The sequence below is a fragment of the Chroicocephalus ridibundus genome, chromosome 7 (genome assembly GCF_963924245.1).
Source record: "Chroicocephalus ridibundus chromosome 7, bChrRid1.1, whole genome shotgun sequence".
Taxonomy (NCBI): domain Eukaryota; kingdom Metazoa; phylum Chordata; class Aves; order Charadriiformes; family Laridae; genus Chroicocephalus; species Chroicocephalus ridibundus.
In genome coordinates, this window is record NC_086290.1 from 32,351,476 (window position 1) to 32,378,572 (window position 27,097).

The window sequence follows — 27,097 nt, forward strand, 5'->3', positions numbered from 1 at the left end:
GGCTGAAGCAGCTCAGACCCCCTAGACAGGCTCTGAGGTGGGGAAAGGGATGTTGCGTCTCCAGCTGGCACAGCTATTGACCCCAGCACTGGCTCAGCACTCCTCTTCCATTGTTTGCTGGCATGGTGGGATGCTCCCACAGGAAGGTGTCCTCTAACTCCTGCATTTCTGTCTGCTCCAGCCACAAAAGGCACCAGCATCACAGGGTAACAGCACAGCACAGGTCAATTCTGCCCCGCTGGAGTCCATTCTATCAACCTGAAAGCAACTCAGACTTGAAAACTGCTTATGATAACTAGACTTGTCTTTACTGGAGCTATTTCCATGCTGCCTAGGTGCCTGTCCTCTCCCTCCCAGCCCCGCCACTGGCACCATCCACAGCAGCAGAGGACAGCACTGTTACTCAGAAAAAATAGAGCTAAGCCAGAGTCGCTGCTCAGGGGAGTTCTGGGCACTCACACACTCTCTGTCGTCTGTACTAGTTTCTTTGCTAGTGTAGCCTTAATGCTTGCACTTTTAGATTGTCCCTCTGTATAGCATTGGGATATGTAATCATCATCACTGACAGTTTTTGGCCTTGTATGAGCAGATGACTGGCATAAAAAAAAATTCTTTGTGATCAGTTTGTCCCAAACACAAGCATTTCTTTCCTCCCAGACTACCTTTCCCAACTTGTAGACTACCCAGCCAAGCCTTCGGCAACTCAGAGAAGAAAGTGCTTCCTCCAGCTGTCTGCTCTGTGCTTGCTCCCTATCCAAATTAAACTTGCTGTGGACAGCGACACATTCCCATTTCACGCTGGTTTGATTAATGTGTCTCAGCTAATTGTGTGAAGGATTCCAGTCCTTTTGGCTGTGAGACCAGGTTATTGTTCAGCCAATCGTGGCTACCATGTGAAAATGGAGGCTGTTTAGTGTTCATGCACCAGAATCAAAGGAGGGGCATCTTGGACTGGGTCACAGAGCAACACCCACTTCTTTGAAAAGATGTTACTATGCTCTACTAAACCTGTAAACCTCCTGCTCAAAGCACATCTTCTCCCTCCTCCTCTCCCCCCTGCTCTTTTTCCCCCCTTCTGGATAGACAGGCTCCCCCCACCACTCTCTTAGGGTACAAGCGAGAGAGAATAGCTAGATTGTAGATGGGTGGATTTCACATTCTAGGGTTTTTAATATTTCACTTTTATATTTCTCTTAGAGAATGATCCTGCTGAGAGGCTGAGAATCAGTGCTCATCATTTCCCCCTCACTGACACTTGAATATATTTTCCCAAGAGAAAACATTAAACAAAAAGAGAGAGAGAGAAAGGGAGAGAGAGGGGGGCGAGGGAGAGTGACTGAGCTAGCTTTTCAAAGCATACTTCTCAACCTGCCCACATCAAAATAAGAGACAACTGGCCCTTTGAAGTCCAGGACACAGACTTCTCTACCAGCCCATGTGGAAATAAAAGAAGCCAGCTTTATAAATCACACAGATTTCTCACCTTGCCCACATCAAAATCAGGGACAGTGACCTTTAAAACTGAGGTTTAAAGGCCCCCAAACCAATCTCCATAAAAATACAGAGAGTTCAGATAAACTGTGTCTCCAGGTACCTGTCAGCTTTTCCAGTCTAAACCAGGAAAGATCAGTCCTTTGCATTGAGGAGTAGAGACTAACTAAATTGTCAGCGCTTGCAGCAGTGAAATCTTCCATCAGCTTAAGATACACCCAGCACGCAGTGAGGCAACTTTGCCGTGCATGTACCTTTGCTTGTCTCCTAGGCCAATCCCAGTGTTGTAGGTCCGACAACAACACCATCCTTAAGTAGCTCAAGGGATTTAGTAACACTGAAGCACAGGATTTTTCATAATGAGGATTACTGACCCAAAAATTAAGTGGCTGGTGCCTCAGAGAAAAAGCTGGCATTCTTGTGAGTTAAATCCTACCTGGGTTATAGTTGGGGAGCTTGGAAAGTCCTGGCCAGGTGTCCTCAGTTGGGACTCCCAACACCTGTCAAAAGAAGAAAGAGAGTGAGAAGAGCAATAACCTCTGTTGGCCAATGCCCTGCCTTGGTGTGTAGCTGGAGGAATTGTTCTCAACAGAGAGAGACTGTGGCCTTTACTGTATATCAGCGCAGATTCGCACTGCCTTGGCTGGTGCTGGATCTACCACTGCACATAACGGACACTGACATTTTAGCATCTGATTTTGTAGCAGAAAGGAAATCCTGCTGAGATTGAATGCTGTTGCTGCTGGGAACATCAGTGAAGGCGTATGCAACTGCACTGCCAGGTGCCACTCCTGCATGTGTTTGCCAGCCCAGGGGTCACATTGTTCAGCCCCTTTTGACGCTGAATTTGTCCTCCTGTGCCAGAGCTGCACTGGGGACGCAGAGTAAGCCCACTTGTGCAAGCAGCAGTGTTAGCACAGGCTGAGAGCTGCGATAGAACCCCTGCCGTTCTGAGGTGAAAAACTGGCAGACGGGTCTACTGGCAGGTGCCAGAAAGCAGTCCAGTGTCTCATCCTGAGGGTCCAGAGCTTCAGCAGTGTCTTTGGCCGTTATTGTGAACTGTGGGCTTCAGAAGCGGGTCCTCACTGAGCAAAGTCTGGGCCAGGAAAGCCTCCTCCAGCCTCATTTTCGTTGCTGAAATGTGTGAGATCAAGCATATCTGGATTTTTGTGCCGGCTGCAGTTGCGGATGTTTAGTGTTACTATTATTACTTGCCACATGCAAAGTGCCTTGTGCCTATAGGTACGGATGAGTTGTGCTAAAGAGGTAAAGCCACATATTTAAGAATAGTTCACAGCATGTGATATGGTATTATAAATCAGTACTGCTGACTCCAAGAATTCAAAGCTTATCATCTAGACGACCCCCAAAATTATCAGATTTCCTTAAAAAAATGTGAAATTTCAACATGAAAAATGGCAGGGTTTTTTATTCACTTTCCCTTCTTCAACATTAGATTTGTCTCACATTAGTTACACTTTGCATATGATAGACAATTCCTTTTCCTTAAAATGAAAGCTGAGATCTAGGATATGGGGAACTTGGTCTCACAGAGACTTGTGATAAGATTGCAAGAAAACAGGCATCAGTAAAAAAAATACATTCAAGAAGGAATGAATATAAAGCCTGGGTGTTGCAGTGGTTATGCATCTGGTAGCTGATTGCTTTTCTCACTCACAGTTGGGAAACAGCTGTGAGGACAATTATACCTGGAGAAGACTGCCACAAGCAGGAACTACATCTTGTGGCTGGCACATGTTAGCATGGTGGTCTGTGGGGGGAAGCAAGCCAGGGTGGCTTGCTGTGGCCCATGTTTCCAAACTGCTTATGGACTCAGCCTGCCACAGCAAAGACCAAGGGGTAGGACCTTTGTCTCTGCTCACCTGTAAAATCAGTCTTGGAAGCTTGAAAGCCCCCCAAAGAGAAGGTGTCTTGCAGTGTTCAGCCAATGTGAGGATGTTGGAAGGTGGCTTACACTCAGGGTAATTTGACAGGTCTGGATGAGGACACATTTTTGACTGGTGTATCATGTAAATGGGGCAGGTCTGCCCAAAGCAAACTCTGTGTGCACAGGAAAGAGAGTTGGAACCTGAATCTGAGTCCAGAATTTACTCTCTTTTGCTATCCTCTTAGTTTTCCAGGAAGCCACAGCAAAACCTCTGAAATATTCTGCATTGAAAATTCATGTGTGTGTTCTGAAGTGCCATGCCTGCATTCGTCTGGGCACTCATTCTTCAAGGTTTCTTATGAGCCACCGGGCATCAGTCCTAAAAGCATCAGAGGGAGCTGGGGAAGTTCAGTACATAGTAAAATCATACTCTCCAGGGTCAGCTCAGCATTCTGGCTTCCTTTGGAAGTTTAAGAAAATAGTTATTTGTGCAGGGTTGTACTTTGCTACATAAGCTTTTTCAGCAAATGCTTAAATTTTGCTGAGTTGAGGTGTGAAAGCATTCAGAGGACCAATCACTAAATTCCATATGAATATGGCTTTATATTTATCTTTTCTGAGTCTTTTCTTTACAAAAGATGCTATTCCAACCCATGAATTTGGATCTATTTTTGAATTTCCAAGGTAATGTGGCAGATGATTTTTTTTTTTTAACTTCCCTCCCCCCTGACCTGTAATGAGATTCCTTGCCAAATCAGACAATGAGTTATAATTAATTTCAATTAACTAGAACAATCCCCAGAGTATATTTCTGTTGTGTAGCCACCCTAAATTTAGCTGTTAACTCTCTGGTCCACACCATCAGACAAAGCAAACCAGCTTCTCTATACTTGCTGCTCTGCCATGCTTCCCCAAGCAGGCACTTTTTACTCTAGTGAAAGGTCCTGGTGCAGCTCAGTTCAGTCCACTTTGGAAGAGGCATAGTTTCAGCCAGAAACATATTTACAATGGCCGTATTTCAGCAAGCGCTTTAAGCGGGTATAAATCATTGTCCTCTCTCTCTGCTCTCTAACTGCCTGCTTCTCCTGTGATGAACCAGCTGAAGGAATCAACCTAGCTGATTTTGCTTAGTTTTGTTGGGAAGTTATATTTTATGTTTTATGTAGGGAAAGGCCTTGTAGTCATTTGTTTGGCTTGTCACGTGTTCGGCTCAGCCACAGAAGAACACTGGTGGCATGCTGCAGCCTAATCCCGCCCACGTGAAGTCCTTCTCAGCACAATGTTAACGTTAGGTGGAGGTTTTGAATGTGAAACCTATGCCTTATCTCTTGAACTTTGAATGATGGATCTTATGTTTGTCAGGTTTGCTTACTCTCCATGCCGTGGGAGAACTGGAGACACCGCAGTTCACATTCACTCAGGCCATACTTCCATAACCAGCACTGCCGGCCTAAGTAGCGCCTTCCTCTTCACCCCCTTCCCATTTGGTCCTGCTCCTGTGTCATCCCTTCACGGGTACTACCGGTCATTAGTGCTACTGTTTGTGCAGCCAGATGATGAACTGGGTAAATAAACTGTTGTCGTTTAGAGTAACCCAGGGAGAAAACCAAGTTATAGGTTCCCCAGTTCACATAGCCCCACATGTGGGGGGTAACACAGGAGAAGGAATGAGCAGCCAGGCATAGAGACAGGGGATGGAGACTGCTTAGGGTGACACTTGCCTCTAGAAGAAATGCTGGTGAAATGACAGTTGGCCAGTCTTGATGATTCAACAGGACAAACACATTTCACAGAATGGGGATTTTGCAGCTATGTAGCTATGCGGTGTTTAAACCAACAGTCCTACATGGAGATAAGCATGCTGGGTGATATAGACTTATGCACACAAATGCAGACGGTCTCTAAACCAGAGCAGGGTGCCTCTATTATTAGTACATGAAAGGAACTGACTATTAGAAAACAGTAGGAATCCCCGTTCTGAACCTCACACTTGGCAAAATGTCTCAAGTTAGGCATCGAAAGCCTCTAAGGAGCTTTGAAATCTTGGCCTAACACAGAGCCTCATTCCAGGCTGTATAATAACATAAAACCTTCTGTGAAAGGCACTAATTATTTCATGGCTCTTAAAGCTTCCTCATGATTTTTAAATAAGTTTTTTTTGCCTTCTGTAGCACAAATCCTATTAATCACGGTATTAGTTATAATACCACAGAAATGAAGATAGGGCTATAACCCTCCAACTGCAAAACCACAGGAAATGTATCCAGAGATTTCAGAGCTGTAAGTGGAAGGATACCCTTCATTCACACTCTGGGAAACTGGGCCCTGCCCTGGCTTTGAACCCTGTTAATTGTCCAAGTATGGATTTTTTTTTTCTATAATAATTCTTTTCTTTTTTCATACTCTATGAAAGAGAAATTCAGCATTTATTTAAATGGACTGAACTCAAGTCTAAGAACTGGACCCACTTGTCTGTCTTTTTATAACATTTTAGCTAAAAGCAGAGAGCAAAACCCTACCAGGCATGAGTATTTCTGGATGAAGGGATTAAGAAAGAAAAATCTGACTTACACAGATTTGAGGCTATAAAGTTCTTCCTCACCACTTTCCAAATTTCAGTTTCCTCTGCTTTATCCTTTGAAAATCCATGTTTGGGAAACACTCTGTGCAGAAGAGCAAATCCCTGGGAGGAGATGTGAAAGGGCAGACACCTACAGCAAAACCCAATAGGAATCTATAGGCTGATCTTCCTGAAGAGTCAGTAAAAGGGTCAGCAGTGAGCAGTAAGGAACATACAGAATCCGCTAGTGCTGGTAACTGCCTCAATTCTACGAGCTGCACTAAGGATGTGGCTCTGCTTCAGTTTCCCCAGCAGAAAAAATGGCTTAAGAGGCTCCTGAATATGTCTGCTCTCACTCACTGCTGCCTTTATAAAGTAATCTCACACTTTCCACTATGCCAAAGCAGTCTCTAGGGCTGCACCATAAACTGGATGATACAAAATGTTCCAAGTTAAAATGAAGAAGGATCTCTGAAAAACCTCAGGGTCTTGCCGTTTTCAAGGCAGTTTAAGAGCGGTATTAGAGCTCCTTTGTGAGAATATGGTGTGCTGTATCCTACAGTAAGTAAAGGATTTAACAAGAAGGAACAGAATTTGCAGTACCTGCACACCTTTTATGCCTTCTTCAATTTGATGTCACTTTAATTGGCTTTAAATTTTTGATGAGATGACAAACATCAAAGGGAAGTCATTTGATTTACTCGTGTGCCTGTAAGAAAGTTGCCAAATATAACATGGGTTACAAAGTCTCCTATGAATTTGTCAGATTGGACCAAATTATTTCTGCTATTCACAGGACCTATGCTTAGGACTTCAAAATTAAGTAGGGGGCTGGAGTAACACATTCTTTTTCTCTCCCATTTCATGGTATATTTTACTCACCGCCCAGATCTTCGCCAGCTGTTCTGTACCAGAAGTTCCTGCAAATATTGGCTGGCCCTGGATCATTTCAACAAATATACAGCCTGCACTCCTGCAAGAAACACAAGGTATTAACTCATTCATGTACCTGACATAAATAACATGATTTTGTTGGGATGGGCAGGGGAGAAAGAGAGGTAGGTAATTGTTGGAATAGAAATTTAGAAATCCTGATTTGTAAATGCGGAAATCCCGACATAAGCTGTAAATCCTATATACTTTGCAGCTCAAGTCTGAAAAGTATCAGTCTGATGTGTAGGTATTGTATACTCACCTCATGTCATCTAGCGAGAGTGCGCACAGGATGTGGGTTGTCTGTATATACGTAAATAAATACAGGCATCAGTAAACGCTGATATACCTCTACAGTATGGTGGTAGGCAGCATGTAGCATTATAAAAAAACCCTACTGATTGTGGGAAGTCAGGAAGGTTTCCTTTGGGAAGGGCCGTCTTACACATCCTTGGTCTTGCAGCATTGTTCTAAGCACCTGCAGCTGGCCCGTGTTGCAAGCCGTATGTAATATCATTAACCTTATCCAAGTTCTACAGATTGAAACACTTGAATTAAAAAGCTGACATGTCCAATAAGGTGGGAGCAGACTAGAGATTTGTGACATTTGCATCCCTCCAGGATTTTAGAAAAAAATAAAGCAGTCAAAACTCCATACAAGTCTGTTCCCATCTCCTTTTCTCATCAGTTCCATCCACTAAAAAACCCCACCCTTCACAAGCAAGACAAGACAGGTGATATCCTTGAAAAATAAACTCACTAGGCACCATCTTTTTTTCCAGCATCAAACAATTTGTTTCAGGTCTCTTTCAATTTATCCCATTACAAATCCATCTAAAAAAGATAGTTGTGGCAGAAGCTTGTGGAATACTAGGTTGTTTTCCCTGAGAAAAAGGTGCAAATTTTGAGTGATAACAGTAGGGAAGATAAACAGGGAACTACTATACAGTAGTTGAAGGATACAGTAGATGCAGAAAGAACACTGTGGCACTAACCACTGGAGCAGTTTTTCCTTCAGAAGCCATTAGCTCTTCACTGGAAAACTGAAGGCAAGGTTTCATAGCATAAAGAACTTGGTGACAATGGCAAGTATTCTTATTTTTATGCCATCCCCTGCTTTGCATTTGTGCCAAAGCAAACCAGCCAGCTTAAAAACCTCCACCAAACTCTGTAAAAAATGCTTAATTTTACTAAGATGGATTAGTCCTGCTGGCAATAATGATGAGATAGTTGTGGTCAGGGTAGATATACCTATCTGCAAGTATTTCCATCTCTTATTGTATGGTGTAAAACTCTGCTCATTTACTTTTTAATCTTTTTCCTCCAGATTTTTTCTAGGTTTCATGTCTTCCCTGTACGCCCCATTCCAACTTTTTAGGTTTCAGTCTCAGTCTTCTTTGGTTATAGTAAATTTGAGTCCTCTAGCTCAAGTGTTGAAAATCCAGCTTTGTCTAACAGACTCTGAAAGTATTATTTTCACTTGCCAAGCTGCAACTAGTAATCTCTTCTGGTCATCTGTACTGCTATGTTGCGCCTTGCACCTTGTTTTTGCAATACTGTACATGCTTTTCCCACCTGGCTGTGGTCAGCTGTAAGCCTGACGTGCAACTAATCTGCGGTATTCCTTTTGGTCATCCTTGCGCATCAGGTGACGCCAAGCCTGTTTGCAGATCCATATCTAATGCTGTTTTCACAAACATCTATGCTGCACTTTCCCTTAGCGTCCTGTACCCTAACCTTGGGTCTTGTGAGCTTGTTTAGTTGTTTAGTATGTTCTTACAGGGTCCAGGCATCATGAAACTTAAACCACAGCTTTTGCAACTTAGATTTTTTGTGTTTCATCGCACTACCACATCACTAGATATTATTCTGGTGCCCACAGATTGATTCTGCTGAGACCGGTGTCATACCAACCCTCTGTTTTCACAGCCCATGTATGTGCCCAATTGGCTCACCCTATTTTGCAATCACAGGGATTGCTATAATCCACTGATTCCATTGCACAAGTTTAACTGTATGTGGTCAAAGCGATTTAGGTACTCTTGGTTTGTAGGGAGAAGAGAATCAGTTCTATGTGGTTTTGGAGCAAATGATCCTAACATTCACCCACAGTTTGGGTTCTGATATCCTAGCTAGGAATGGACATTAAACTGGCAACAGCAGAAACTTCGTATGAACTCCCTACAGCCCCCAAACGAGACGGATGCAACTAGACCTTCTACAGAGATTCTTTCTAATGAACAGTGCTGGCTGTGCTGATTCCTAAATTGAATTTAAGACACTGAGGATTTGGGGACTGGAGGTACACAGCAGTTACTAAGGAAAAGGGGCTAGTAACAGTGAAAGTGCCCTATAAACATGGTCCTTGTGACATAACTGCTCTGCTACAAAGGTCTAAGGCAACGGAGTTCATGGCAGACAGAAAACCAGATCTGCTGTGGTTTCTGTTACTGCTGAGAAGGCTTGAAATCCAGACAGAGCAATAAATGAAAGTAAGAATGAGAAAGCTGGGTTTTTTCCTAGATTCAGCTAGCACTTGCTAAGAATTACTCATGAGCAAAGAGTTCAAAAATTCAAATCTAATGAAACAGTCTTTTCACTAGTGGACAAGCTGTCGGTTTGAGGAGAGGAACAACTTGTGGGTTGTTGTCATAAATGCACCTTTGGGAGAGCACTCTTTTGTATTCCTGATTTATTCTCATTATCTCTAGAAGCCTTTAAACCTCAGTGTCTCTAATAAAGACAAAACTATCAGAGCAACCACAACTGCTGGAAAGAAAGGGCTTTTTGTTTCCTGTAGAGAGGGAGACTCAGCTGATCAGCTGCCTTTAATGCCTGCTTGATACTGTATTGATTCACCAGTGGCAATTACAACTGTTTATATCTCTGTATGTTTCCAGATGAAATACGCTTTTCTTGACAAAAAAAAGGCCAGAAGTAGCTAGAAAAACTGATGTATTGGCACCCCCCTTTTTTCCCAGGTATTTTTGTCTACCTGTTAAAGCAGGACTTTAGAAACTAGTGCTAGTCATCATATCAGCCTTTCAGTAGAGGCCTCAGCTTTCCTTCCAAGATACGGGATTTAGTTACTGCTCTGACAGCATTACAAGGGTACTTCTGTTAATGAGGATGATTCAAAAACATTTACTTTTGAATATTTCCAAAGATTTAGACCTAGTGTTGTTTTCGCTTTCCCCTTTTCCTTCTTACCCCGCTGGTATTCATTTCTGAGGTCCTTTTAGCCCTTCAAGTCCACAAGTTTCTCCGAGGGTTTCAGTCCCATATAGCTGCCTTGGGAAGAGCCAGCGCAGAGGGAGGGCTCTCTCAGGACGAGGCCCAGCCATGATGTTTCAGCACGTGCCAGATGTGCACGTGAAGCAAGGCAGTGACTGCTAAATAGGAGAGGTGTAACTGGTTAGAGGATATTTAGTTTCAGTGATCTGGTTCAGACAGCACAGTTGCCTCTGCCTGCAATCCCTGCGGCAGGTTTGAACACTGCTCTTGCTCCTCAGCTTGCAGTCCTGCATCACACAGTGGAGAGACGGCTTCATCAGGATTAAGATCTAAGATGACTCTGCGGAATCCCAGAGTTCCCTCTCGACAGTTTTTCTGGCATTAGGAGATTGCAATTTTATATTTAACCAGAAATACATCCTTTCTCTTGATCCTCACCAAGCGTGGTCTGTATAATGAAGCCCTTAGCTTATATCTCCCAGTTTGGCACAGTGGTGCAGTGCAAACCAGGCTGGGGCGAAGGCTGTAGTGGGCCTGGCAGGTCCACGTTAAATGACTGCACAAGAACTCCTGAATCTACCTGGGAAGACTCCTGTGACTTTTTTTTTTTAATGGAAGATTATACAAGGAAAGCCTGACTGAAAAGAAGACGTGACTTAAGGCCCTCATGATGTTAGCAGCTACTAGTGCGGCACGTGCATAGAACACTTGGTGTTTAAAAAAAAAAAAGTCTTTCTGATATGCAGTGTAATCTCCCTGAAATGTTAGTCTCCCTGAAATCCCTTAATTGAATCTTTTAAAGTCCTGAAGAGATAGTGAGGGAGAAAGAGGAAGAAAAAAGATACAGAGAGATTAAAGCAGCTTTTCTAGTTAGTCCAAGAGCAAGTCGGTCTCCTTCTATATCTCTTTCTTCATCTATTCAAGACCTCATTCACTTCCCATGTGCCTCCCACTGACAGTATTGCAGCTCAAGCACACTATGCATGAATTGCCATAATGTTTTATTTTGTTATAATTGGTTTCTTTAAACCAAGGCTTTAACACCCACTGTCTCATGCCATTACCAAGGGCATTCTGACCTGCCTTCATGTAAATTGCAGCATCCAAAAGACACAGGGTTTTTTTTTCCTTTCTTCCCAATAGACAAGTAACATCTGTGTGAATTCACATTATTTCCTAATAGACAAAAATTGAACTTAAATGCAGTGTACATCAAGATAATAAATGACTCTTGTTAGAGGAAGTTACTGAATAGAGCTCACTGAAGTACTCTCTATTCTCTCAGCGTGACATCTTTCTTTAGGGCAAACACTTTGAATGTTATTATAAGGAGGTGTTATAACAAAGGTGCCTATAGTGTGAATGTAGTTCAGTGGGACTGAGGGTACTGTGCTGTTAGAGCTGGTCAGAATGCTGGATGGGATCTTTGTATACTACTCCTATGTTGCCATTCATTACATTAGAGCAGAGTTATGTAGTGGGGATGTTGGTTTTGCACAGGCAGAAATGCGAGGCTGTCTGTGCGTAGCTGGGGCTTTGGACAGAGGTCAGCTTTCAGGAAAAAAAAATCCACAGGCTTATACCAGCATCTGCCTAATACAGACTGTCCAATCTGCTAGGCAGGCATCTTCTTCAAACTCAGCAGACGTTCCTGAGAGACTGTCTGGAGGGGAGAGGTGACAGGTATTGTGGGAGAGAAGACAGGACTATTTAGACTGGCTTAGCAGCTGGAAGCCATTAGAATTTAGCAAGGTTTTCCTCCTTGGAGAAATCTTTATGCAATTAAATTAGCAGCAGGTCTAGGGAAGTAAACAAACTAAAAACTCCTGTTTCCCTGAACTGCCCTCCAGACTTAGGCCATCGGAGTCTCTGATAAGCCGCAGATCTCTGGAGGGGGATACAACGTGAGAAGATCTGGAGCTTTGCTGTTTGTCAATTTACCCAGCCCTCTTCTTGCACTTTCTTCAGCCTGCTGTGCTCCCACCCTTTCCCAGCCTTTGACTCTGCAGAGCAGTTAAGAAAAGTCCTGGTATGACAGGCACAGGCAGAAAATTAACTGATCTGAAGAAGGGGTGAAGCAGCAATGCTATCTACACACATAAAATTGCCCAGAATAAGGGTGGTCTCCTGCAACTTCATGAGCTTCATGTTGTCCATGAGTAAGTCTGGACTGTGTTCCTGAAGTGGGCTCAGGCTGGTGCAGAAGTGAGCCAGAAGGTGAATGAACCCTAGGGCCCAGCCCAAAAGTAGCAGTGGGACCCCTGTGAAGCCCTCGTTCTCTCCTGCTTTTTGCCTGGTCTGAGAGACCCCTCTCCCTTCAGCTCTGCCAAAATGCGTCTTGTTTCCTGTGGTCCCCAGACATGTTAAGATTTGGCAGGGGGGGTGGGGGTGGCTGACACACCAGAAGGCTGTGCCACCATACAGAGAGACCTGGACAGGCTGGAGATTTGGGCAAAGAGGAACCTTATGAAATTCATTAAGGGCAAGTGTAGGGTGCTGCACCTGGGGAGGAATAACCCCATGCACCAGAACAGGTTGGGGGCTGACCTGCTGGAGAGCAGCTCGGTGGAAAGAGACCTGGGAGTCCTGGTGGACAACAGGATGACCATGAGCCAGCAATGTGCCCTTGTGGCCAAGAAGGCCAATGGCACCCTGGGGTGCATCAAGAAGAGCGTGGCCAGCAGGTCGAGGGAGGTCATCCTCCCCCTCTACTCTGCCTTGGGGAGGCCGCACCTGGAGTACTGTGTCCAGTTCTGGGCTCCCCGGTTCAAGAAGGACAGGGAACTGCTGGAGAAGGTGCAGCAAAGGGCTACCAAGATGATTAGGGGACTGGAAGACCTCTCTTATGAAGAAAGACTGAGGGATTTGGGTCTCTTCAGACTGGAAAAAAAGACGGCTGAGGGGGGATCTTATCAACACTTACAAATAATTACAGGGTGGGTGTCAGGAGGATGGGGCCAGGCTCTTTTCAGTGGTGCCCAGCGACAGGACAAGAGGTAATGGGCACAAACTTGAGCATAGGAAGTTCCACCTAAACATGAGGAGGAACTTCTTTACCCTGAGGGTGGCAGAGCACTGGAAGAGGCTGCCCAGAGAGGTGGTGGACTCTCCGTCTCTGGAGACATTCAAAATGCGCCTGGACGCGTTCCTGTGCAACCTGCTCTAAGGTGAGCCTGCTCTGGCAGGGGGCTTGGACTAGATGATCTCCAGAGGTCCCTTCCAACCCTATGGTTCTATGGTTCTATGGGATAGAGCTCGTAAGGTAAGAAGGCTTTATCAGAACACAGCCCTTCTCCTGTATGAAATGCAGAGTGCATCTGAGACATGTTCTTTGAGAAGAAGGGCAAAGTATCACAGAAATAATGAAAGTCTCCGACACCTTTCTATTTCCAGACCCATTCAGAAACCCTTTAGTGCCACCTTTTGTTACCAAGGCCAAAGTCATTGTTGGTGCAGTTGTGACTGGATCCATTGTTTCATCACAAAGCCATTGCTGTAGAGAGCTACCACTGACTCAGCTGACCACATAGATCCAAAATAGTAAGTGCATTAAGCAAAGGTGGTCTGTTGCAAGACCTGAAAATGCTTAATAAATGTTACCAAATGAGATGTACATATCTCATAAATATTATCAGATGAAGTTTATATAAATCTGTATCTGAGATGTAGTGACATCATTCATAAAAACTTCTGTGAACCCAGGAGTACAAAATTCCCCACTGCTCAGGTGTTAATTCCTCTACTTACAACTGTATCTGCTGTAACTTGGTTGACTTAATTTAATTCAGATAAAGATGATTTTTCCCACGGGACCCCAGATGCTTTGAAATTGGTCAGTACCAGATATCTAGACCAGAAGAATAATCTGTAGCTCCAAGCAACACATCAGGAGGACGGTACCAGAGTGCCACCACTTCAGAGGAGTATGTCTGTCTGGGGATGGACTTGGCACGAGCAAGGCCTGCAAAAAAAAAAAAAAAAAAGAAGACTGCTATATTAGGATAGTTCTTCTACCTGTACAATGCATAGATGATAATAATTGGAAACAAGACATTATATTATCTTGGATCTTTAAACACAAGCAATCCCAATGCAGTTTAAAAGCAATTGACAAAGAAAGTGGGTCTGGAATATACCTCTGGGGCAGATGAGATAAAGCAATATGCTATGTTTTGCAGGGCTTAGCCATTTGTGACTGAAGCAGCCATCCCGAAGCAATGCCAAGAAAGCCTTTTGGTTCAGCACATTGCTGTGGACTCGGCATGTTACATTATTTTCTGAGAGGGAGGGGCTGATTCTCAATTCTCTTGAACCAGTTTTATGTGGCAGTAATTGCTTTGACTTAAATGAGGTTACTCCCTGCACCTATCAGTATAAAGGCAAGAAAGGCTGTACTCACCACAGAAATAGTTTCCTGAAGTTCAGTTAGAGGTTTTGCTTTTATGCCTTAATTGGCTGAGGATACAGATCTATATGCACGCTAAAGCTTCGGTCTGAGCAGATATATTAGCAGTATCCAAACTGTGACTCACCAAAGTCAGCTAATTTGAGCTCACCAAGGCAACTGATGAGCAAGTTCTGGGGGTTCAGATCACGGTGAAGAATGTGTTGTTGGTGGATGTAAGCCAGGCCGCGCAAAAGCTGGAACATGAAAAGCTAGAAAAAGCCAGCAAAAAACTGAAATGATTTTGTGTGACTTTGCATTGACACATTAACTCTGACCTTCAGGAGAACTCCTGGAACAAAGCAGAGACAAAGCGAGTAAGAAGCCAGTAAAAATCCAAAAAATGAGTAATGCTGGCTGAGAAAAACTGCAGTGGGGTATGACTGCCCTGCAGCTTTCTGAGGTTTTTGGGGTGGAATATTTCGCCATGAGGGCAGTTATAGTGCAGTCCCTCAGTGTGCATTTTGGAAATTTAACTTTTCTTTAGAAATGGACTATTGATTGCAGGAGCAAGCGCAACTTGTCAAAACACAGACCCACCTTTCAGAACAGCAGGTATTCTGATTTCAGTGTTCAAGACAAAGACATACAGCCTAGCCCAGCAAAATGAAGGTTTAAGGAGCTGGAAGTTTTTCCCATTTGAGCCAGCTGACACCAGCAGAGGGAGTTCTGCGGCCGCTGTACACACCACCAGTGTGAACTGGACCAGTGAACTGACTTACTTGACAATGGGAAGAGTTATCTTCAAGCTGGGAGAAAACACAAGGACCTGATTTGAACAGATACAGCAAATAAGATATGATGAATGAAGCAAGCAAGAAAGAAATACCTGATGTCCACCACCATGGCAGTGTAAATAAGCCTGGGGTAAAATAAATTGGGCTGAAACAAGGTATGAAATCGGACAGTGGATAGAAACAAAACACAGCAAAAGCAATCAGACTTCACCAGAGAAAAGATATTTTTCACCAGAAACTTAATCTGAAGAGGAGGAAAAACAGTGACACCCATAGGTCATTTTTGTACCAGAAAAGTGTCCCTGTAATATTCTGCGTACTTGCATCACATTCGATAGGAATCACTCAGAGAAAAAACAAACGTTTGCCAGCAAAAATGAAGCAAGCTAGATGACCCTCCTAAAGGAGCAGTAAATCATTTTGCAGTTCAGTTCCTGCTGACAAGGAGGATTTCAGACAGGAAAGCGGAGCAGCTGGCCAGCGTTTACTCACAGAAATGCCAGTGAGTACATGTTAGAGCCATGTGCTCCATGTGCTTTACAAGCCCGCCTGGTAGCAGAGCCCTTGAGATCTGTGCCAAGACTACAACACTGCATCTTGGACATATCTGAGCTTTAAAGATGTTTAAAATCTGGGCCCCCAAGAAACTTCATTAGAATTGGTGTTGCTTAACAACTATCTGGAAAAAGATGTGAACAAGGTGGCAGCATTTGAAGATGACAGAAGTATTTAGATTAGCCGTGATAGGAAGTGACAGTGAGGAACTTCAGAGAGATCTGACAAAGTCAGATGAATAGGCGGGTTGATAAGATACAAAGTTATTGTTGACAGCTGTAAGATAAATTAACTGAAGCTGCTCAGGAAAAGGACCCAGGCATTCACAGAGGACATCTGCACTGAAACCTTAAGTCAGTGTGCAGCAACAATCCTGAAAGTTAATTAAATGTGAAGATGTGTACAAAGAAGAGTAGAAGACTATTAGAACATCAGTCTATCAAGTAAGGGTACATCTTCAGCTGTGCTGAGGTCCAGTCAATCCCAAAAAGCTGCAGTAGAAACAAAAGGGATTTAAGTGACTGCAAATATGAAGCTAGTTCCAGATGAGGAGAGAGTGAGATTTGAGAGTTTTTAACTAGAGAGATGAATAATGTATTCCAATGACAACAGGATACAAATTTGTGTAGAGACAGATTTGTTTGCCACAAGATGTCATTGTTCACAAAAGCTGAATGTCCTCTTGTGGGCTCAGAAAATGGGAAGAGGGACTAACTGAAAAAAGGTTTTGCAGGCTGAGAGGGAGGTTGTTACATATTTATCAAAGGCAGCTTTTCTCCAAAGTGTCTTTCATATATGGAACAAAAAAATATTTGTAAGCAATTTACAGTGACCATACATAGTGGAAAATAACTAAGGGATTCTAGGCTTCTAAGGAACTCACCATAACATTGCATGAATGAAGTCCTCCAGGATGCTGGCCCATGTACTGTGCTAAATCTGTGTGCTAAACAAAAGAGGAGAACTTGAGGCGAAGCTACTAGTGTAAAATGTTACTACCAACAACACCTTTTCTGTAAATGGAAAAAATGTGCAACCACTACCAAGATGTCTCTCACCTTGGCGAACATCTCATCTGATGCAGTGCACAAGGATGTGCTTATGTGCTGGGTCCAATCAGGGACCTGGCTGACCTGTTATCTCACCCTAGTAGTTTATGACCCGAAGCTGATAGTTAACAGAATTCGTACTTGTGCCAGAATTAATCATAAAGCTGCATTAAGAAAACACAGCCCCTCTATTTTCCTTATAATTTGGTTGATAGCTATCAGCAAAAGCAACAGAAGTAGCAAGACTCATGCTGAGAGGTGTTTTACTGGCATCCTGCCCTCCCCATGAGAGCAACGCACAGCTTGGTCATGGTGAGCCACTGGGGTCAGTGCCAAATCTGACCCCAACTGGGATGTGAGCTCATATCATTATTTCCTATCCTTGCTGTGGCTCAAGAACAGTACTTTGATTGTGTTGTCAAGGCAGAAATGGCAGTAAAGAGCGTCTGCCACCCTAGTGGAGAAAAGATGTGAAATCATTTTTGCATACAGCTGTTGCAGATACAGAAAGAAAAGAGTAAGGCTGTGTGGCTAGACAGCAGAAGATCAAGAAGGAAAATAAATCATTACACTAAAGGATTACAACTTCTTTTCTTTGTAGATGTCTCATAATGAAGTAAATTTGTTATGCAGCCACTTCCCACTCCTTCCCAGTACTAGCTCCACAGGAGCTAGAAAAAGATCAACTCACCATGTACTCAAAGACAAATGTTAGTGTCTCCTTGGTCTGGATAATGTCATGAAGCAGTACGATGTTGGCATGTTTCAAATGCTTGAGAAGAGAAGCTGAGGAAACACAAAAGGAAGATTAACTTTGCTGCTGCTGCTGGAAGTGGAAGGAGACAGCGCACACAGCAAGGCAGTGAAAATAAAAACTGGGGAGAAATAGTCCAAACTTGGCAGTCCTGTAAGAAGCAGCAGCTACGAGTCGAGGAGGATGGAACAGCTCCTTAGAGAAGCAAGCATCAGTGCTCCGGGCTTGGCAGGAACCCGTCCATCTCTCAGAAGTGGGATCTTGCCTCTGTCAGAAATAGCAGTTCACAGTTCCCAGCTGTCAGCTTCTCAACTGAGGAGAAATAATTTCTTCAAGGCAAATGCCGAGAGGCAAGAGCTCCCAGAGCCAGAATGCAGCAACCCCTGGCCTGTCACTGAGCTTTCCATCCTTCTCCCGTCCACCTCCTGGCACCTGCCCTCAGCAAAGCCCTTAGGGGACTTCTGGGGAAAGCTGAGTTTTCTGTCAGCTCCCAGCTTCACAATATCAGGATGTAAAAATTTGCCAAAAGAAAACACTCTAGATGCTAAGCTGAATTCTGAATTTAGCTCTCTGCTTTTAGCTTGGATAAAGCATATTGCTTACTTTCTCCAGTTTAAAACTCAAAGACCAGAGATGATGAAGTTACTGAGTGAACAGTAACTTGTTTGTATTTATACAACTTTGGCACATTTTTTCTTTCAGCCTAAGCATCTAAAAGCATAATTGCAACTGTGTGGCCCTGGTCCTTAGGTGCTGACGGGCCTTCGCCAAGCCTCAGCACATCTAGAGCGTGATAATGGAGGGGCCAGCACATAGAAGAGTCTTTGCCTCCATATAGACCACAGAGCGCTGACTGATGCGAAGGCAAAAGCTACAGCTTTCTGAGCCTTTCAGCCTTGTGTTAGGTTTCTCATGATAGAGCAGGCTCCACCAGCACGTTCATGAAGGTAGCTTCTCAGCAGAAGGACTCAAAGACAGCCTTTATGGGGGAAGAGCCTGCACAGCTTCATCATTTACTACCATAGGTTCGAGACAATAGTTGCCATAGCTCCGTACAGAGGAGGGACGCAAGGAAGTGGTGGAGCTGGGATTGCTCTGCTTGTAGATCCCTGGCACTACTGAAGAATCCAAGCCAGCTGTTACACCGAAACCGTGCACAGATTGAAGCCCCAAAGCTCAACAAAAACAGGGGTCCCTGACTCCAGATTTTAGTTCATCTTCTGACAGCAGAATAGCCTCAGAGCTGCTCCAGACTCGCCTTTCCCTGCTGATTAAAACCAAATTAGTTTACTGTCAGACCACACAATGCTACAAATTTCATTCAGATACCATACAATCTTGTTTTTGCTGAATTAGCCAAAGCACACAATACAGAGCTTGCGCTGGCCGTGGGAGGCCAAATGAGTTTTGGTCCTGGATAAAAGCTGCTTTTTGTTTTTCAAACAATCTGCAAAAGATATTTGAAGAGTTTCGTGCTGGCAAAGCAAATTTATACTGGATTAGCACTTTGCCTGTTGTGACCATAACAATTTCACCTGGTTCTAAAAGACCTACAGCCAGATATGCTGTATTACACAGCCATGGCCTAAGCGTATGTCAATACTGAGACTGCTGAGCAGTAAGCGATGCCCAATTCAGCATAACTACTGGAAACAGCACAAATTGTAAATTAGTTCTTGCACAGAGCTTGGTGCTGCTGCAGCTAAACTCCCTCTAGTACTGATGCTAGTCCATTTAGCTCCCACCAGTATGTTTCCGGTCCATGGCAGTATGAACTTTAAACATGCTCCGCATTGCACCTAATGGCCTGTGAACCCAGTAAAGATGCTCTGGCTAGATCCCATCTGTTATGGAAAGGGGCTGCTGACCTGTCTTTGTGATACCTCAGAAATCCCATATGACCAGAGCTGTTGCTCCAGAGGAGTAGTACAGAGGGTCCACAGTAATAATGGAGAATTCAGCCCCTGTGCCCGAATCAGGCTTCTGGGAACTGCTCCTCACTTGGTTGCTTCTACGACCCCCTGCTGGGGTGTCAGGTGCTACAGCCAGAACTGAGCTTTAAACGCATTTCATCTCTGTGGCGCTTCCTGGAGTGAAGTGGCTCTTTGTCAGGGGAGTTCCATTCCTCCAGGGTAGCAGAGAATGTGCTGCGTTAATAAATCTTGTGCTTTGTTTGTGCTACTGACTTACATTGTAAATTTGAGGTGTCAGATGCTGCAAAGAGCAGCAGTACACAAAAGATCTATTTAAAGTAGACCCTTCATAGGATCACTCTTGTTTTCTCCCAGAATGAATGAAGTTAAGGCTCTCAGCCTGTCCAGTAGAGCATGTTAAAGGGGTGCTGATCTTTAGAGCATCATTAGTTCTATGCAGATAAAGCTTTTAAGGCTTATTTTACTGGTGGGCTACAAATGTAAATGCAGAGCAAAAGCACCACAGCAAATGAGTGTATAGGAAACTGTAACACAAGCCATTCTGTAGATAGGCATATTTAGGTATCTCTCTGCTTTCACCCAGAATTGGACTAAGGACTTTGTAAACTCTGTTATCTTTATTACACTGTTATAAACCTGGAGTTGATCCACTGCCCTCTCTCGTTATTCTGAGTTGACGGGTATGAGAGTCCTCGTGTGCTAGGGCTGCTCTGTGAAAGCTGGCACATCTGGTCCCTGACACTCCATCCCCGTGGTGACAAAATCAACCCTAGTTTTGAACTGCAGTAAGAAGTAGAAAACAAAATATGTGTGACCTCCTACATTGATAGCTCTCACAAATACCAGACAACAGACTGGCACAAAGGTTGCATATTTCTGTGTAAGGGAGAAACCAGATTACGATCCTCTTGGGATTGTAGAGCAGACAAAAATAGAAGCCTTAATAAACCAGGCAGTTTGTGAACTCAGTCTGTAGGGACATATAAATACATTCAGCCAAAATCAAGAACTTAAACAAAAACATTTCTTTCTCAAAGAAACTGAGAAAGCTGCAGACATTTTGCCCAGTGCTCTACAAAGTCGACCAATAGAAAGAATTTCTCACTGGACTGCAATGATAGATGGTATGAAACACCAGTTTTATCAAAAGTGTTTCTTTTCAGGCTGGGATCTGTGATGCTCAGGTATCAGCTGCCATCACACAGGAAAGTGTCACTGTTTGTAATAACAGCAAGCAGACACCCTGGTGCAAAGGGCACTTCCAGTCCACAACTGCCCGATGCAACAGCAGCAAAAACTGTGGTGCGGGGCTAGTGCATAGAAACGGGAGTGAGAAAGCAACCACAGAGCTGGCGGCAGGCAGGAAGTGTAAGAGGGTCCTGCACTGCTAGAAAGGACGTGCTCTGGCTGCAGACGGCATTCTCCTTATCACAAACTCGGATGCATCTGTCACTAGGGAATACACCAGGCAGCAGGTTCACCCTCTGCCCATCAGATGCTCACCCAGCCCAGCACAAAGATCTCCTTCATGAAGGGATAAGGAAACCAAGAGTTTTGGGAGAAGGACAGCTGGCACATTAAGCAGGCAAGAAAGGACTTAGGAAGACATCACATGGAGCTTTTTCAGGTTTAAACAAACGCTCTTCAAGAGTCATGTCCCTTGCTCTTCACCAATGTTTGAAGAAGCTCTTTATGGCTTACCTTCACGAATGGCTGTAAAGGGCACTCCCTCCTCTGCCTCCAGCCTGATCACTTTCAATGCCACCAACTGGCCATTGATCCTGTCAGGTCAGAGTGGAAGGTCACACAAAGCACCTCAGTGCTTGGCACGACAACAACATTAACAGTCTCCTGGGGTGCTCCACACTTACCCAAGCAAAATTTCTAGGGCTCACACCCCACCCAGGCCAAGCTCAGAAAGGAATTGCAAACCACCTCCACCTTGTCTTCATAAGCAGGGAAACAGGAGCCAGCCCGCCTGGACAGAGTAGCATGGTTCTGTTGACCAGGTATTGCTAGAGCATGGCTTTGGGCAGTGTTCCCACCCTGCCCTCTCACAGCTTTCCTGCCCCCATGTGACGGCAGCATGGCCTCACCTCCAATTTTTCCATCATGCAGCAATCCCTCATTCCAAGGAAAACCCTCACTCCCTCGCTGGTGCAGACAATCTCATGGCATGCTGATGTGGAGCAAAGTGTCTTTGTGGAGCCTCCATGGCTGTAGTGGGGGAGTTCCCTGAAAAACCTGGATGGAGCTTTGTGAATATCCTGGCTAAAGACAAAACTGGGGTTTTGATTTGCCTTTATCTTTCTGTAAGTACTCTGAATTGCCCAGTTTCAAGCTCATTCTTCTGGATTCCTGTAAGGGGTGTTTTCAGCAGGCACTGGGAAGGCAATAATGGCACCGGTGGTACTTGCTCACCTGCTGATTCCCTTGTACACAGTTGCACAGGATCCTTCACACAGCTTCTCCAGATGTACATAGGATGTGGCAGCTCCAAACGGGATGCCTCGTCTCTGCTTCATGGAGAAATTTATATGTATTTTAGATTGCTGGGTAGAACAAGAAGCTACTGGCATGTCATTCAGTAATTAAATACTGATTCATGGCTGGAATAATCATAGGATGAAATGTCTCCTGTCTGCCTCTATGGCTGCTGCACACTCACCCATTTGAACCTCTCCACACCATCCTGCTCCTGCAAAGGATCAGCATAACTCCAAGGCCTCCAGCTCCGAAGGGTGTGGAGACGCGGGGGCTGCAGTGAGGGTAGAGGAAGGGATGCTCTGGTTACACCCAACGGCTGGCACAGGGAAAGAAGGCAAACTATTTCACTGGCAAACCACCATTTTACTGATGTGATTCTTTCCTCTCTCCTTGACCGTCCTGCCTTTGGGCACTTCACATCATTTTCATCTACCTCCCCACCAGTGATGGATGTCCAGTACAGTTTCTCAGCTCTGTCTGTGAGGGGAGCAACTGTCTGTATGTTCCTGTCTTGGCAAATGGTAGCGCTCACTCTGAAGAAGTGAAGATAAAACTGCCCTAACTGCAGAGGATGCTTCTACCGGTATAATTCTAAGTGCACGTTACTCTCTCTTACCGTTGATTTATTCATCTCTAGATAGCAATCTGTTAGGGCAGGGACTAAAAACCAAATGCAGGAGTGAAACTTCAGGGAGCTTAAATTTATATCTTCTCCTCCTTAACCCCCCCTCCCCCCTTCCTCACCACTGTTAATTTACACAGCCTGTTAATTTGGCCCATAGAGCATAACGGTGCCATAAACTATAAAAATAGTAGTAATGAATGGCAGGCAGCCTGCAAGCTCCTCCTGAGCAGCTACGTTGGATGGGTGCCTGCATTATCATTTGACCCAAATGTAACAGGATTTGCAATCTATGGCATTCTGCCTCCTCCAGAACTGTAGGTAGTTGGCTCCCTCCCTGTTTTACAATCCTTCATTGGCATAGAGCTCGCTAGAGTGCAATCTTCTCCCTGTTCATCACATCAAAGGCATTTATTGTTATCTAAGGCACCGAGTCCTCTTTCAGTAGCTGCACAAGCCTGAAGCTGCAAAGTTTGATGCTCTCTGGTTAGAAGCAAATATGAATGTTTTGCACTCCCGCACGAAGTGGAAGAACCCAGGTTTAACCTGCCTCAATGCAGAAGTATCATGCTGTGATATTAAATACCTCTGCTGTAGATGCCGCTTCCGTGTGCTGAAGGATATGTTGGGATCCCCTTCTCTCTGAACAGCTGCTGCAGCTTTCTGGTCTGACAGCACATACGCACAACATGTCTCCCATGTTGTCCTGTTTTGATTAAAATCTATCTCTTCTTCTCTCCTTTGCTCCTCCTCATCCCTCTGTCTGTAATAACAGTTCATATGACTTGCATGAGGTCTCTGCCTCAAGCAGTCTTGTGATTTCTACAGTTTTTCTTTGAAAGTCCAACACGCAGTGATCCAAATTCACCTCTGGAGCAGCTCCATTGATTTCAGCTCATTTCGCACGTGCCCTCCAAAAACAGGCAGCATTTTTTCATACCTAAAGATGGAGAATTAAGCAATAAATCCAAACTTTCTGCGCGTACAGATTTCTTTCAGTTAAGCAACTCTTGGTGTAAGATGTTAGGTAATGAAGTGATAGGTTTCATACAGAAACAGACCTTGAGTTCCCTCCGTGCCTATAGCAGTTACTATTCTATATGCCATTAGGCTTTAAGTTGAGCTGTCCGAGCGTGGCTGAGTCATGCTTTCTGCAGGAGCTGGAGCTGTACACTGACTGTCCTTGCTTCAGCATTTACATCCTTAGCCATGATGTGGTGGCAGTGTCAGCGTGGGGAGCCCTCTGTCCCTGCTCAATCACTTCTCTAAGGGATGCGGTGAGTTGAGGCTGATAGAAAGTAGTCTTGTCGCCAGGTCAAAATAGCCAGAGCCATCTGATGAATCCAGCCCAAAATAGATTTCATCAATTATCTACTGGCTAGGCAACACACAATGGGCTTGTGCCAATGTGGACAGATAAAAGTCCCCTCCTTTCAATCCCCCATGAGTGGGACTCGCTGAGCAGCTTCCTAGGACTAACACCCAACTCACACTAGTGTAATTGTGAAAGGGCTGAGGAAAATGCTGGCAAGGGGTGAGGGAACAAGCGTTGTACTGTGGAGTTTTTATACTGACCCCTGAGGTGCTTTAGTTGTCATTTGAATGCATGACGGTGAAACCTTCCCTTTGCTTCACTGTTTTGGTGGCTAAGAATAATACTCTTTGAGCAAAGGGATTTTTTAAGCAAAAATGTGCTGGGAAGGCAGGAACAATTCCTCTGTTTTATTGCAAGCAAATTACGCAGCCTTTGCATGGCAAGAAGGAGCTAACATACCCGAAAGGCTTGATTTCTTTTATGTGATTTTCTTTTGCAGTGCCCAGTTAGCCATAATTTGTTATATATCTATCACCATGGACTTCAGTCTTCTATTTATTTTCCATGTATTCTTTGAGCCATCAGAATACAGCAGGAATTTGGATGTGCTGCCCAGGCATGAGAAAGGTCGTCTAGATGCCACATACTTGGTAATAAACTGGTTTTGCAAGCATCGTTTGAACATCTGTACAAAGTTTCTTATTCTGGAAAATATTTTTTATTGTTATGACCATATCTATACAAATGGACTTTAAAAATGTGTTTAAGCATAAATAACACTTGCATTTTAAAGGAATGGAAAGATAAATGCACAAGAAGTACACAAAATAAAATTTTACATTTTAATTCTTATGAAGATTATTATCATAGGTACATTCTGTGTCAGGGAGTAGGAGGGAATTACTCCGTTACAAAGAAAAATCATCCAACTTTTCCTAGTTAGCAAGAGCTGGTAAATGAAGAAAGCATGCTAATTGAAAAAAAAAATATGAAAAAAAGCATTCATTTCAGTTAGCAGAGGAAATGCTACAATAGAAATGTTTAATACTGTAAATGTTTAATGTAAGAGTTTATAAAGGAGAGTCTATACCTGTCTTTGGAACCACAGTTCTTAAAGGAAAGCTTCCGGCAAGGTAAGAAATAGTCTACTCATTGCTGACATAACACAGGAAGTGCATTTTGCAAAATTTGTTCACGTGGAAGCATATATAGTGTGTATATACATATACAGATAGAGGTCTATCTACGTATTGTAAACATATATTTACATATTGTAAACACATTTTGTAAAATTTATGCATGTATAAAATGTGTGTGTGTGCCATTTGTATGTACATGTCCATGTTCATAACTCTAGATTTAGAGGTGGCTTGTCCTGTGGGAAAGCTCTGGATTAGCCTCTCAGAAAGCCATGGTGCTCCCATTTAAACCAGCACCCGACCTCGGTGTGTTTATGGAGCAAGAAAGGCCAGCTGGGTATTATTGCTAGTTATTGGTCAGGCTTCCTGTGTAGGTCACAGCCTCCTTCTTTACTTGTGCCTCCAATGTTTTAAAAATCTATCTTCAGGTGCCTTTCACACACAGAATGGTTCAGGTTGGAAGGGACCTTAAAGATCATCTAGTTCCAGCCCCCCTGCCATGGGCAGGGACACCTCCCACTAGACCAGGCTGCTCAAAGCCCCATCCAGCCTGGCCTCGAACACTTCCAGGGATGGGGCATGGACAACTTCTCTGGGCAACCTGTTCCAGTGCCTCACCAGCCTCACAGTAATGAATTTTTTCCTGACATCCAATCTAAATCTACCCTCTCTCAACTTGAGGCCGTTACCCCGTGTCCTATTGCTCCACTCCCTGATAAAGAGTCCCTCCCCAGCTTTCCTGTAGGCCCCCTTCAGGTACTGGAAGGCTGCTGTAAGGTCTCCCCAGAGCCTTCTCTTCTCCAGGCTGAACAGCCCCAACTCTCTCAGCCTGTCCTCATAGCAGAGGTGCTCTAGCCCTCTGATCCTCTTTGTGGCCCTCCTCTGGACCTGTTCCAACAGGTCCATGTCCTTCTTGTGCTGAGGACTCCAGAGCTGGATGCAGTACTCCAGGGGGGGTCTCACCAGCACGGAGTAGAGGGGCAGAATCTCCTCCCTCGACCTGCTGGCCACGCTTCTTCTGATGCAGCCCAGGATGTGGTTGGCTCTCTGGGCTGCAAGTGCACATTGCTGGCCCATGTTGAGCTTCTCGTCCACCAGCACCCCAAGCCCTTCCCCTCAGGGCTGCTCTCAAGCCATTCTCCGCCCAACCTGTATTTGTGCCAGGGATTGCCATGGCCTGGTTGAATTTCACGAAGTTCATGAGGCCTTTCCTGCACTTTTGGCGCTAGCGCACAACCAGCCTCCCCGCCCTCCTGTTTACTGGCCTCAAGGCGCCGGGAACAGCCACCGCCGACCAAGCGCCTTTTGGGCCAGCGGATTGGGCCGGGCAGTCCCGCTCCGCTCCCCGCGGGCGGGTCTCGCCCTGTTTTGTCCCGGGCAGGGACCCGTCGGCGCCGGCGTCGGACCCGCCCCCCCGGGCGCAGCGGCCTCTCTACCTGAGGCCCCCGCGCGCGCGCGCACTGGCAGGCGCTGGGCTCCGCCCCCTGCAGGGCCCAGGCCCCGCCCCGCGCCCCCGCGTGAATCAGCTGATCTGCGCCCCGGCGGCGGGATCCTGTGCGGTGCCGGGTGAGGCGGATGGTGGCCCAGGGGTGAGCAGGGCGGTGTGTGGGTAGGCAGGGGCAGCACGGAGCATGAGTCACGCGGTGCGTCGACCCGTGCGGGGGGTGTGTGTCGCGGGGACGCGTTACCCTCCGCCGACCCGCAGCGGCCCCGCGCAGCCGTTAGTCACCCGCGCGCTCCCTCAGCCCGCCAACGGCCTCTCACAGCTTCCCCCCGCCCCGGCTCCTGCTTGGGGCATCCCTCCCCTCAGGCCTCCCCGCTGGGAGCCGCTCGGGCAGGGCAGGGGCTGCCCTGGCTGCAGGGCAACAGGTGGGGAAAGTTTGGGGGGGGGTGTTAAGGGGAGCAGCGGGGGAAGTGGCTGCCCTGCCCTGACGGGAAACGGGGGGCGCAGCGCC

The 27,097-nt window shown here is 45.2% G+C and overlaps 2 protein-coding genes across 4 annotated transcripts in view; one reads left to right on the plus strand and one right to left on the minus strand.

Annotated features, from left to right (window-relative positions):
- Window positions 1–23,389, minus strand: part of CDK15 (cyclin dependent kinase 15) — a 36,844-nt gene extending 13,455 nt beyond the window's left edge. The window contains exons 1-10 of the mRNA XM_063340608.1: window positions 23,275–23,389; window positions 22,248–22,337; window positions 22,001–22,098; window positions 21,281–21,360; window positions 17,583–17,677; window positions 16,726–16,788; window positions 14,639–14,762; window positions 13,947–14,067; window positions 6,822–6,912; window positions 1,928–1,991 (exon numbers count right to left, since the gene is read on the minus strand). Of these exons, the coding sequence (XP_063196678.1) occupies window positions 1,928–1,991; window positions 6,822–6,912; window positions 13,947–14,067; window positions 14,639–14,762; window positions 16,726–16,788; window positions 17,583–17,677; window positions 21,281–21,360; window positions 22,001–22,098; window positions 22,248–22,337; window positions 23,275–23,388 (940 nt within the window). The 5' untranslated portion in view covers window position 23,389. The remainder of the gene's footprint in view (window positions 1–1,927; window positions 1,992–6,821; window positions 6,913–13,946; window positions 14,068–14,638; window positions 14,763–16,725; window positions 16,789–17,582; window positions 17,678–21,280; window positions 21,361–22,000; window positions 22,099–22,247; window positions 22,338–23,274) is intronic.
- Window positions 23,390–26,639: 3,250 nt separating this feature from the next.
- ALS2 (alsin Rho guanine nucleotide exchange factor ALS2) overlaps window positions 26,640–27,097 on the plus strand; it is a 47,247-nt gene continuing 46,789 nt past the window's right edge. Inside the window, exon 1 of one of the 3 annotated variants that reach the window (XM_063340604.1) lies at window positions 26,640–26,731. The gene's annotated coding sequence lies outside the window, so the exon portion shown is untranslated. The remainder of the gene's footprint in view (window positions 26,732–27,097) is intronic. The other 2 variants (XM_063340606.1, XM_063340607.1) reach the window with 2 other exon arrangements.